This window comes from Oncorhynchus gorbuscha, linkage group LG12, assembly GCF_021184085.1.
Source record: "Oncorhynchus gorbuscha isolate QuinsamMale2020 ecotype Even-year linkage group LG12, OgorEven_v1.0, whole genome shotgun sequence".
Classification (NCBI taxonomy): domain Eukaryota; kingdom Metazoa; phylum Chordata; class Actinopteri; order Salmoniformes; family Salmonidae; genus Oncorhynchus; species Oncorhynchus gorbuscha.
This window is the reverse complement of record NC_060184.1, coordinates 53,180,015-53,193,776: the sequence shown is the minus strand read 5'-3', so window position 1 is coordinate 53,193,776 and position 13,762 is coordinate 53,180,015. Positions and strand designations below refer to the sequence as shown.

The 13,762-nt window shown below is 40.1% G+C and overlaps 1 protein-coding gene across 1 annotated transcript in view; it reads right to left on the bottom strand.

Moving 5' to 3' along the window:
* The window catches only part of LOC123990191 (cadherin-10-like), a 60,612-nt gene that overhangs the window by 19,323 nt on the left and 27,527 nt on the right, over positions 1 to 13,762 (bottom strand). Inside the window, exons 4-7 of the mRNA XM_046290763.1 lie at positions 10,048 to 10,167; positions 7,853 to 8,020; positions 6,148 to 6,335; positions 383 to 642 (exon numbers count right to left, since the gene is read on the bottom strand). Of these exons, the coding sequence (XP_046146719.1) occupies positions 383 to 642; positions 6,148 to 6,335; positions 7,853 to 8,020; positions 10,048 to 10,167 (736 nt within the window). The remainder of the gene's footprint in view (positions 1 to 382; positions 643 to 6,147; positions 6,336 to 7,852; positions 8,021 to 10,047; positions 10,168 to 13,762) is intronic.

Here is a 13,762-nt window from a genome sequence, read left to right as displayed (position 1 = left end):
AGTTTATGTAAACTTCTGATCCACTGGGAATGTGATGAAAGAAATAAAAGCTGAAATTAATCACTCTACTATTATTCTGACATTTCACATTCTTAAAATTAAGTGGTGATCCTAACTGACCTAAAACAGGGTATTTTTTACAAGTATTAATTTTGAAAAACTGAGTTTAAATGTATTTGGCTAAGGTATATGTAAACTTAATCCTCTGAATGAACAGCATATATAAAAAAGATGCTGATACAGATTAGTTCAGTATAATATGTGTAACCGAGTTGGATTAGTAGCATCGCTCCTCTGCATGACATTCCTCCACATGTGCCATTGAATTGTTAGCTTTATACTGTTAAGCAAGCAGCGTGACCCTCATCACACAATCACTTACTTGACTGGGTTGTTGTCAGCATCGAGGTCCTTGGCTGACACCACACCAACAAAGCTACCAGCGGCTGTATCCTCATGCACCTCGATGATGTAAGGGTTCCTGCTGAAAACTGGCGGCTCGTCCACATCCTCTATTGTCACCCGCACCATTGCGTCATCTTTGAATGGAGGGTTGGGACTGTACATGAACCTGGGATCCAGATAGGTGTTGGTCACCTCCACTTTAAATGAGAATGTCTTTTTTCTCTCATAATCCAGTTGCTATGAAGAAAATGAAACAGATGAAACAATAATTATTCAATAGAATGAATATACTATTCTAACTGTAAGTCCTTTCAATACTGTAGGCTTACACTTTAATTGATAAACTTGGTGGATTCTTGGTTGAAGTAAAAATGAGTGAATGAGTAAAATATAGTGGAGTTCCCCCACCTACAGTGGCTTTCAAAAGTATTCACCCCCCTTGGCATTTTTCCCATTTAGATTTTCGGGGGGATTTGTATCATTTGATGTACACAACACCCCTTCCACTTTGAAGATGAAAACTATCTTTTATTGTGAAAAAAAAACAAGAAATAAGACAAAAAATTGAAAACTTGAGCGTGCATAACTATTCACCTTTAAAGTCAATGCTTTGTCGAGCCACATTTTGCAGCAATTACAGCTGCAAGTCTCTTGGGGTAGGTCTCTATAAGCTTGGCACGTCTAGCCACTGGGATTTTTGCCCATTCTTCAAGGCAAAACTGATCCAGCTCCTTTAAGTTGAATAGGTCCGCTGGTGTACAGCAATCTTTTAAGTCATACCACAGATTCTTAATTTGAATGAGGTCTGGGCTTTGACTAGGCCATTCCAAGACATTTAAATGTTCCCCTTAAAACTTCTTATGGCTGAGATCCCGCTAACGGGATCGATATGACAACAGCCAGTGAAAGTGCAGGGTGCCAAATTCAAACAACAGAAATCTCATAATTAAAATTCCTCAAACATACAAGTATTTCACACCATTTTAAAGATACACTTCTTGTTAATCCCACCACAGTGTCCGATTTCAAATAGACTTTACAGTGAAAGCACCACAAACGATTATGTTTGGTCAGAGTCATAAAAATCAGAAAGAGATTAAGAATTAATTAATTAATTAAGAATTAATCACTAACCTTTGATCTTCATCATAAGACTATGTTTTGTTCGATAAAGATCATATTTATATAAAAGAATATCAGTATAAGTTGCCGCATTATGTTCAGTAGTTCCAAAAACATCCGATAATTTTGCAGAGAGCCACATCAATTTACAGAAATTACTCATCATAAATGTTAATGAAAATACAAGTGTTATACATGGAACTGTAGATACACTTCTCCTTAATGTTACCGCTGTGTCATATTTAAAAAAAAATTACGTAAAGAGCAAACCATGCAAAAATTCAGTACGGTGCTCAGAGACCAAAATAACCCAAGCAGATATCCACCATGTTGGAGTCAACAGAAGTAAAAAATAACATAAATATTCACTTACCTTTGATGATTTTCATCAGAAAGCACTCCCAGTAATCCCCGTTCCACAATAAATGTTTGTTTTGTTCGATAATGTCCATAATTTATGTCCAAATTGCTCCTTTTGTTAGCGCGTTCAGTTCACATATCAAAATTCATGAAGCGCGTTCACTAGGAACAGACGAAAAGTCAGTTTGGTTACAGTCCGTAGAAACATGTCAAACGAAGTATAGAATCAATCTTTAGGATGTTTTTAACATAAATCTTCAATAATGTTCCAACCGGAGAATTCCTTTGTCTGTAGAAATGTAAAGGAACAGAGCTCGCACTCAAGTGAACGAGCGTCACCAGCTCGTGGCTCTCTGGCAGACCTCTGACTCATTTCCCTCTCATTCCCCCCTCCTTCACAGTAGAGGCATCAACCAAGGTTCTAAAGACTGTTGACATCTAGTGGAAGCCTTAGGAAGTGCAACATGACCAATATCCCACTGTATCTTCAATAGGGAATGAGTAGAAAAACGACCAACCTCAGATTTCCCACTTCCTGATTAGATTTATTTCTCAGGTTTTTGCCTGCCATATGGGTTCTGTTATACTCACAGAAAACATTCAAACTGTTTTAGAAACTTCAGAGTGTTTTCTATCCAAATATACTAATGATATGTATATATTAGCTTCTGGGACCAGGTAGCAGGGCACCTCTGGGCACCTTATTCATCCAAGCTACTCAATACTGCCCCCAGCCATAAAAAATTTAACCACTTGAGTGTTTCTTTAGCAGTATGCTTATGGTCATTGTCCTGCTGGAAGGTGAACTGCCATCCCAGTCTCAAATCTTTGGAAGACTGAAACAGGTTTCCCTCAAGAATTCCCTGTATTTAGTTCCATCCATCATTCCTTCAATTATGACCAGTTTCCCAGTTCCTGCCGATGAAAAACATCCCCAAAGCATGATGCTGCCACCACCATGCTTCACTGTGGGGATAGTGTTCTCGGAGTGATGAAATGTGTTGGGTTTGCGCCAGACATAGCGTTTACCTTGATGGCCAAAAAGCAACATTTTTGTCTTATCTGACCAGAGTACCTTCTTCCATATGTTTGGGGAGTCTCCCACATGCCTTTTGGCGAACACCAAACATGTTTCATTGTTTTTTTTAAAAACAATGGCTTTTCCTGGCCACTCTTCCGTAAAGCCCAGCTCTGTGGAGTGTATGGCTTAAAGTGGTCCTATGGACACCAATCTCCGCTGTGGAGCTTTGCATCTCCTTCAGGGTTATCTTTGGTCTCTTTGTTGCATCTCTGATTAATGCCCTCCTTGCTTGGTCCGTCAGTTTTGGTGGGCGGCTCTCTCTTGCCAGGTTTGTTGTTGAGCCATATTCTTAAAAAATAATAATAATGGATTTAATGGTGCTCTGTGGGATGTTCAGAGTTTCTGATATTTTTTTATAACCCAACCCTGATCTGTATTTCTCCACAACTTTGTCCCTGACCTGTTTGGAGAGCTCCTTGGTCTTCATGGTTCCGCTTGCTTGGTGGTAGCCCTTGCTTAGTGGTGTTGCAGACTCTGGGGCCTTTCAGAACAGGTCTATATATACTGAGATCCTGTGACAGATCATGTGACACTTATATTTCACACAGTTGGACTTTTTTAAAACTAATTATATGACTTCTGAAGGTAATATGTTTCACAAGATCTTATTTGGGGGATTCATAGCAAAGGGGGTTAATACACATGCATGCGCCAGTTTTGTTTCATTTTTTGAAAGAAGTAATTTTTTTACATTTCACTTCACCAATTTGGACTATTTTGCGTATGTCCATTACATGAAATCCAAATAAAAATCAATTTCAATCACAGGTTGTAATGCCACAATTAGGAAAAACACCAAGGGGGATTTATATTTTGCAAAGCACTGTATCTTTATACACTATTCAGGTTTATATTGTTCATTCTCAATGCCTACAGTCTTAGAAAATGTGGTCTCTTTTTAACACATCCTTGTGTCTAGTTAGGGATGACATGTTGTGTTAAGTTGACGCCACATTATTTTTTTTACATGTTTCAAAATACTTTTTGTCAATTACTGCAATTAATGTGTAAAAACTGAAAACCATACAACACACCCTAGATGTGTTAGATTATTGACCAATCACATTGCAGATATGAAGATAAATTACATTTCTCTTTCTAGACTTATCCAATCAGTTAGATTTTTTTGCACCCATTACTGAAATGGTTGTTTAAGTTTAGGTAGTCTCCTCATAATGTTTCTAACCCTGGCGTTCATTCCATAGCAATAGGAAGTAGGGGTGCTGAGGATGCTGTTGCACCCCCCTAAAATAAATAATAATACAAAAAATTAAATTCAAAGTTAGTCACAAAAGAAGTGCACTGGACCTTTGCAACTCCTGTTTTAATGGTCCAATATAGAGTACCACAGTACGAGTCATAATAACCATAAAACGTACATTTACATTACATTACATTTAAGGCATTTAGCAGACGCTCTTATCCAGAGCGACTTACAAATTGGTGCATTCACCTTATGACATCCAGTGGAACAACCACTTTACAATAGTGCATCTAAATATTTTAAGGGGGGGAGGGGGGGTGAGAAGGATTACTTTATCCTATCCTAGGTATTCCTTAAAGAGGTGGGGTTTCAGGTGTCTCCGGAAGGTGGTGATTGACTCCGCTGTCCTGGCGTCGTGAGGGAGTTTGTTCCACCATTGGGGAGCCAGAGCAGCGAACAGTTTTCATGGTCAACTTCATGGTCAAACAAGGAAATGGTTCCAATCGCTTTTCCACCATTAATTTTTCCCATAGGGGATTTTAGAAACACTTCAAATAAAGGCTTTGTTTCGTGTAGGCTAACCATGGTGGGACATTTTGATAACCGTGTAAATATCTTTAGGCCACCCAAGGAAAGACAAAATTATTGCTGTATCTTGCAAAACAAGAAAAGTCTCAGTAAGCAAAATTACGTTAAAAATATTTCTAAAATATGCATTTTCCAGAAATTGAAGATAGGTTTTGAATGAAAGTCGAAAAGACGTCTTCAGACATTGAAATCAGGTTTATTTTCAGTTCTGAATCGAAGTTGAAAATATGTATTTTCCGGATGTTGAAATTATGTACATTTTCAGCTCTGAATGAAAGTTGAAAAGAAATAATTTATCTGTTTGGACCAAATCTGAACTAAACATACTGTAGATGTTTATGTTTGGGTCAAATCAAGGATGGTCCAGACCGGACCAAAAAAAGACTGCTTTTTTGGACAGGACCAAAAAAAGACATCCAAAAGATGTTGATGTTGATTCCTGTGACCAATCAATTTGGCTGCTCTGAATATCATCTACCCAGCTACTGTACATCAGGAGTTATCCTGAGCCTATTTGCAATGTGTTTACATAGCGGGAAAGGTAGAAGTAATTTTTTTCTCGCTGTGTCAGATCATCAACAATTGACGGAAACAAACTAGAAACCAATGATCATGACAATTTATCCCACGGGGTGAAACTCCTGGAGAGCAGTTGTGAGTAGCCTGATTATCCATTAAATATTGACCATTTTACTTCAAAGTATCCTGTTTTTAGGATATGTTGTTTGTTAACATGTCAGCACATTTTTGGATTTAATTGGGTGCCATTTAGGTGTAAGTCTATTTGAATGGCGCAAACTGTATGATGGGCTCCCGAGTGGCGCAGTGGTCTAATGCTTCGAATACACCGAGAGCGTCATTGCATTTTGGTACACCAGAATTACATTAATTTCCAATGAAATGCTGTGTTTCCCTTGCAGCATTGAGTTGTCGAGGCAGTTGCAGTGCGTTCGGTGTGGTGCATATGTTAGATTTATCGAAAGTTGCGTCAAACTGAATGCATAGACGGCTTGACAGAAATGGTATCAGGACTGCTATCATTTTTCATCTGAGCCTGTGTATTCAGAACATACGCACCACTTAGGTTCTTCAATTTACATAATTCGCTGAGGCTCTGAAAAGCATGGCCCTGGCTAAGAAAGGAAAAGCTAAACCTGGATTTCAAAAGTCTCAGACTCTTTATTCAAATCCCAAGGAGGAATAAGGGTCTCTTGACAGTGAAAATAATTAAGTACTTTCGTGAAGATGATGATAATAATAGAAGACGGTTTTAGTTCAGAGAGAGGATCACTCTGTCTGCACACAAAGTGGTATCTTGTGATTTGAAGCAGTGGGGTCATAGGCGATTACAACATGAGAACGTTGCACTCAGGAGTTTAGGGGCTACCTTTTTCACTCTGATAATGCCCTCCTGTGTATTTTGGTCAGTGATGATGGTGAATATGTCCTGTCCGTCTCGGTCGACGATGCTATACTGCATCTCAGCATTCCGCCCCACATCCGCATCGTTAGCCTTGATCCGACCTATGGCAGCTCCTACTTCAGCTGACTCCAGAGTGCTCAGACGAAATGTATCTGGGGAGATGAGGAAAAACTATGATTTAAAAAAAAGAACAGAATAAGCACTGCCATTTTTTGTGTAAATTTCCTTGTGTGGGAATGTCTGGCAACGTTGTCATTATCAAATCAAATCCAAATGTATTTGTCACATACACATGGTTAGCAGATGTTAATGTGGGTGTAGCGAAATGCTTGTGCTTCTAGTTCCGACAATGCAGTAATAACCAACAAGTAATCAAGCTAACAATTCCAAAACTACTACCTTATAGACACAAGTGTAAGGGGATAAGAATATGTACATAAAGATATATGAGTGAGTGATGGTACAGAGCGGCATAGGCAAGATACAGTAGATGGTATTGAGTGCAGTATATACATATGAGATGAGTATGTAAACAAAGTGGCATAGTTAAAGTGGCTAGTGATACATGTATTACATAAAGATGCAGTAGATGATATAGCGTACAGTATATACATATACATATGAGATGAATAATGTAGGGTATGTAAACATTATATTAGGTAGCATTGTTTAAAGTGGCTAGTGATATATTTTACATCATTTCCCATCAATTCCCATTATTAAATTGGCTGGAGTCGAGTCAGTGTGTTGGCAGCAGCCACTCAATGTTAGTGGTGGCTGTTTAACAGTCTGATGGCCTTGAGATAGAAGCTGTTTTTCAGTCTCTCGGTCCCAGCTTTTTGATGCACCTGTACTGACCTCGCCTTCTGGATGATAGCGGGGTGAACAGGCAGTGGCTCGGGTGGTTGTTGTCCTTGATGATCTTTATGGCCTTCCTGTGACATCTGGTGGTGTAGGTGTCCTGGAGGGCAGGTAGTTTGCCCCCGGTAATGCGTTGTGCAGACCTCACTACCCTCTGTAGAGCCTTACGGTTGTGGGCGGACAAGTTGCCGTACCAGGCGGTGATACAGCCCGACAGGATGCTCTCGATTGTGCATCTGTAAAAGTTTGTGAGTGCTTTTGGTGACAAGCCGAATTTCTTCAGCCTCCTGACGTTGAAGAGGCGCTGCTGCGCCTTCTTCACGATGCTGTCTGTGTGGGTGGACCAATTCAGTTTGTCTGTGATGTGTATGCCGAGGAACTTAAAACTTACTACCCTCTCCACTACTGTCCCATCAATGTGGATAGGGGGGTGTTCCCTCTGCTGTTTCCTGAAGTCCACAATCATTAGTTGTGGGAATCCTTCAGAAAGGATTATTTCGTACAAATGGTTGTCTTTGGGACTATGATGCCAGTCCTAACCATAGGCTACATACAGTACATAGAACAACATTTGCTTTTTGAAAGGACATTAAAGGTTCAGTACAGTGGTAGGAAAAAGCTTATTGGTTATGTCTTAAAACCTTATCCGACATTGACTAGTTCAGAGATCATAAGTTATTGTTGATAGGCCTACAAGCTAGAATAAACTTTTGCACAGTTATAAAGCACATACATGTACTGTACAGTACAGCATTGTGTGTGCCTAAATGAAAAACAGGTCAACAAGAAGAGCGGAATTGAGTCTTACGGTTGGCAAAGCGGGGTGGGCTGTCGTTCTCATCAGAGAGAGTGATGCTGACGGTGGTGGTCCCTGATAGTCCCCCCATCTGGCCAGCCATGTCTTTAGCCTGGATCACAACCTGGTAGTTCTCCTTCGTCTCCCTGTCCATGTTGGGCAGGGCTGTCCTGATAGTACCTGAGTAAGAAAATAGACTACTATCAGTATAAATAAGTACGACTGGTGTATGATTGGTCAGGTTTAACATGAGTTAAAAATCATTTACAATGACCAGATCTACTTAATTTTGAATAAACAATCATCTGTATTGCCAGTAATAAGTATGAACACAACATATTACAAATCTTGTTGAGTTATTAAATGAAGGCATCAAAAGCTGAACACCAATGTATACAGCTGAAGTCGGAAGTTTACATACAATTAGGTTGGAGTCATTAAAACATATTTTTCAACCACTCCACAAATTTATTGTTAACAAACTATAGTTTGGCAAGTCGGTTAGGACATCTACTTTGTGCATGACACATACTTTTATGTAAAATTGTTTACAGACAGAATATTTCACTGTATCACAATTCCAGTAGGTCAGAAGTTTACATACACTAAGTTGACTGTGCCTTTAAACAGCTTGGAAAATTCCAGAAAACGATGTCATGGCTTTAGAAGATTCTGATGGGCTAATTGACATCATTTGAGTCAATTGGAGGTGTACCTGTGGATGTATTTCAAAGCCTACCTTCAAACTCAGTGCCTCTTTGCTTGACAACATGGGAAAATCAAAAGAAATCATCGAAGACCTCAGAAAAACAATTGTAGACCTCCACAAGTCTGGTTCATTCTCGGGAGCAATTTCCAAACCCCTGAAGGTACCACGTTCATCTGTACAAACAATAATATGCAAGTGTAAACACCAGGGGACCACGCAGCAGTCATACCACTCAGGAAGGAGACGGATTATGTTCCTAGAGATGAATGTACTTTGGTGCGAAATGTGCAAATCAATCCCAGAACAACAGCAAAAGGCCTTGTGACGATGCTGGAGGAAAAAGGTACAAAAGTATCTGTATCCACAGTAAAAATGAGTCCTATGTCGACATAACCTGAAAGGCTGCTCAGCAAGGAAGAAGCCACTGCTCCAAAACCTCCACAAAAAGCCAGACTATGGTTTGCAACTGTACACGCGGAGAAATGTCCTCTGGTCTGATGAAACAAAAATATAACTGTTTGGCCATAATGACCATCATTATGGTTGGAGAAAAAGGAGGAGGCTTTGAAGCCGAAGAATACCATCCCAACCATGAAGCACGGGGTGGCAGCATGATATTGTGGGGGTGCTTTGCAGCAGGAAGCACTGGTGCACTTCACAAAATAGATGGCATCATGAGGTAGGAAAATGATGTTGATATATTGAAGCAACATCTCAAGACATCAGTTAAAGCTTGGTCATAAATGAGTCTTCCAAATGGACAATGACCCCAAGCATACTTCCAAAGTTGTGGAAAAATGGCTTAAGGACAACAAAGTCAAGGTATTGGAGTTGCCATCACAAAGCCCTGACCTTAATCTTATAGAAAATTTGTGGGCAGAATTGTGCGAACTGTGTGCGAGCAAGGAGGCCTACAAACCTGACTCAATTACACCAGCTCTGTCAGGAGGAATAGGACAAAATTCACCCAATTTATTGTGGGAAGCTTGTGGGAGGCTACCTGAAACATTTGACCCAAGTTAAACAATGCTACCAAATACTAATTTAATGTATGTAAACTTCTGACCCACTGGGAATGTGATGAAAGAAACTAAAGTTGAAAGAAATCATTCTATCAACTATTATTCTGACATTTCACATTCTTAAAATAAAAGTGGTGATCCTAACTGACCTAAGGCATGGATTTTTTACTAGGATTAAATGTCAGGAATTTTGAAAAACTGAGTTTAAATGTTTTTGGCTAAGGTGTATGTAAACTTCGGACTTCAGCTCTATTTACACCACACCAACAGTTCACGGCAGACATTAACCCACAAATAAATTATCATTGCTTGATTCAAGAGAGGAAACCTTTGATTCACCTCAACTCACTTCTCATTCACAAAAAAATACCCCATACTGAGTGCTGCTGAGTCTTTTTTTGCAGAGAGATAATATGCACACAAGATACCTCATTTCAAGTGTTTGCATGCCCATTTGCTTGTTGGGGATATTTTACCATTGTCTGAATCCACTGAGAAATAGGGTTGACCCTGTAGAATACTGTACACAAGCTTGGCACTGTTCCCGTATGTTTGATCGTCAGCATCTGTCGCGGTGACTTGTATAACTGACGTGCCTGTGGAGGAGAAGATAGAGATCATGCACATATCCATAATGGGGAACCCAACTCAAGTGGCTGTGCCCCTACACAGTCATGTGAAATCCATAGATTAAGGCCTAATTAATTTACTTCAATTGACAAATTTTCTTATATGAACTGTAATTTCAAATTGTTGCATATTACTTTTACATTTTGTTCAGTGTTGTTAGCTAGGGTTTGAAGTAAGTGTATCTACCTGTCAGTTATAAACTCATTTACACACACACACACACACACACACACACACACACACACACACACACACACACACACACACACACACACACACACACACACACACACACACACAATGGGAAGTTGAGATTGCGTGCTACTGATTAAAAACAGACAAGTCGAAAACTTTCTTGTGCTTGTGCAGCATCTCCCCTCTCCCCACACATGACTCAAGTTCAGTCAAAATAAACAACATTTCTGACTAAATAAAAATGTATTGAAGCATTGTTTACTAATGGGGAATGGAGTCAGAGGCTATACAGGTGGTTCAGATTACAGTCCCCCAGTTCTCTCTTTGTTGAAGTCATATGTGCACGTTTCAGTGCCCAACAGGTCATAGATCTGATTTTTTTCAGATCTCCAGGAGGAACAAGAGAACAATGATTTAGAAGAGGAAGAAGAAGAAGAAGATGGGGAAGAATTACAACCCAGAGCATGATGCATCATCTTCAGATGAAGAAGAAATCCCCCAAGCTGAATGACAGACATTTTTGCCAAAGAACAGCAAATCATCATGGTCCTTGTCACCATATGACAACCAGGGCAGGATGGCATCACACAATGTCATAAGGGTGACCCCAGGGCCCACAAGACATGCAGGAGCCCATGCCCAGGACATTGTAATGGCATTCCTCCTCTTCTGAGGAGTAGGAGCGAGAAGGATCTCAGGACCAATGCTCAGCCTGGTAAGTGTCCATAACGTTAATTATAAGATATAAACTGAACACTATGAAATAAAAAACAATAAATGTGAACATGAACTGAAACCGAAACAGTACCATGGGAAACCCATGCTACCTAAGTATGATTCTCAATCAGAGACAACTAACGACACCTGCCTCTGATTTAGAACCATACTAGGCTGAACTCAAAACCCCAACATAGAAAAACACACATAGACTGTCCACTGGGCCTGAAGTAACAGTAGATGAGCAACTGGTTCCATTCAGAGGTACATTTGTATTTTCATATCTGTAATGTAAGTGATTTTCACTGTTAATTATATTATGTATTGCTGTAATATAATTGATTTATGTGATTGTTTTCTGGGACACTAATATTAATTACTGATAGTAATCTCTTTTGTCAAAAGGTAACTGTCCTTTCAGCAGTATATGTCCAGCAAGCCAGCAAAGTACGACATCAAGATATGGGTGGCCTGTGACGTACAATCCAGCTACGCTTGGAAGATGCAAGTCTACACATGGAAGAACCAGGGGATGCGGGTTGTGCTTAATGTGACAGATCGACTGAGGGGGTACAATGTCACGTGTGACAATTTCTTCACCTCTCATGAACTCAGCCAGCAGCTCCTGAAGAGGAAGATCAACGTGGTTGGCACAGTTAGAAAGAACAAGCCTAAGCCCCCTGCAATCCTCGCAACAAGGGGGAGAGAGGCCTTCCCATCAAAGTTTGCCTTCACCCCCATCACCACTCTAGTTTATTACCTCCCAGAGGAACAATAATGTTGTCCTCTTGAGCACACTGCACGAAACGGCTGAGATCAGTGATCATGAGGACAGGAAGCCAGCCATCATCCTGGACTACAACCACAACAAAAGAAGCGTGGACAACCTGGACAAGGTGATTTGAACTTACAGCTGCAGGAGGATGACCGCCCGCTGGCCCCTGGTCATCTTCCATAACATCATTGATGTGTCCTCATTCAATGCCTTTGTGATATGGAACAAAATCAACCCTACCTGGATGCCAGATAAGTGTAACAAGAGGAGGGTGTTCCTGGAGCAGCTGAGAAAGGAACCTGTAACTCCACACATTCAAAGGATGGAGCACCTCCCCCATACAGCAGCCTTTGCAGGGCTTGTGAAAGCTGTCCTAATCCACCTGAGGCTGCAGCTGGGGCAGGCAAGAAGATATGACAATTCTGCCCCCCAAATAAGTACTGTAAAACAAATACTATGTGCTGCACATGTGCGAAATGCATCTGCAAAGTCCATGCAGTCACACTTGCATACTGTCCTGTATGTGCTAATTACAGTCGATTGATTTATGTTCTTCATATTTTTGATTTGCATTATCTTATTTTCTTCTTATTTAGTGTTGTTTTTTTATACATCTTGTGGGTGGGGGGGCAATGGTTAAAAAATGGGAGAAGACTAGTATTTTGTAGTTGAATTCCTTATTGTATAGTGTATAAGAATATATCACTATTTTGCCAAAAATATTCAAGACTGTTATTGTTTTCCTTCAATAAAATGCATTCAAAACTACTTTCTTAGGCTATACAAGTACTATCTCTTGCAAAACAAATATATATGTTTACACCTATGCAATACCTTTAGAAATAATAATAAACCTCTGGAGAGACTGGGACAGTAACCAACACTATTAGTAAAAGTATTTATCTTCAACTTGCAATCTGTGGATTCTATTTGATTAGATAGATTGAAATGGAATGTTAAACATCGGAGCATAGTTGAAAGATATGTGTTCCGTAGAAATCAGAAGAGGGTGGCCAGCAGAGATAGGTGGGATGGTCTGATGGAAGCTGAGGGTTGGGATGTGGAGTTGGAGACAAGTGAGAGTGGAGTTGCTGGGCGGGGGATAGAATGACGGTCAAAGATAAAAGTAAAAAAATTAAGTCAAAATAAAAAGTATATTTGAATGACACTGCGGGGCAGGGTTACAGCTAATGCCTGTTTTCCTGAGGCTGATGCCACACAGTTGTTTGTACACATGCATATACACACACTCTCATTCAAAATGCACACACATGCACATACACGTGCACACAAACACACATGTAAATAGTACCATACATGGACTCAAACATATTCAGTCGGCCTTGCTGTTAGGATTTTTGTTGTCTTTTTTTGTTGCATTGCTGTTTTCTGTTTTCCTTCGACTTTCTTTAAAAAAAAAATATTTTGTTAATTTTGTTGGTTGTTGGTGCATGGGTGGGATAGCGGTGAAACTTACGCACTACAAAAACTATGCCTAGAGTTTCTCATTTTATCACCGCATAATTCCTTTTTGCTTTTGTTCAATGTCCTCGATGCGAAAATGATCGGCTTCTTTTCACCGGAAGGCATGGGACACGACTTCTCCCACACCATAGGGACCAGCATCCCAAGCTATTTGGATGGGCAATGACGGGTCAAAGTTTTGTCAGTGCAGATTTACGGAGTGTTTTCTTGGTTTTCATCAACACTTCCTCGCATTGTTTTGTCCATTTCCATGTTTTGTCCTGACAAAGCAACGGATACAGCAGCTTCAGCTTTGCTGCTAAGCTTGGGAGAAAGTGTACATAGCTGTTCAGTAACCCCAGGAAGAATGTAGTTGGCCTATGTTCTGAGGAGTTGGGGCGTCCAAGATA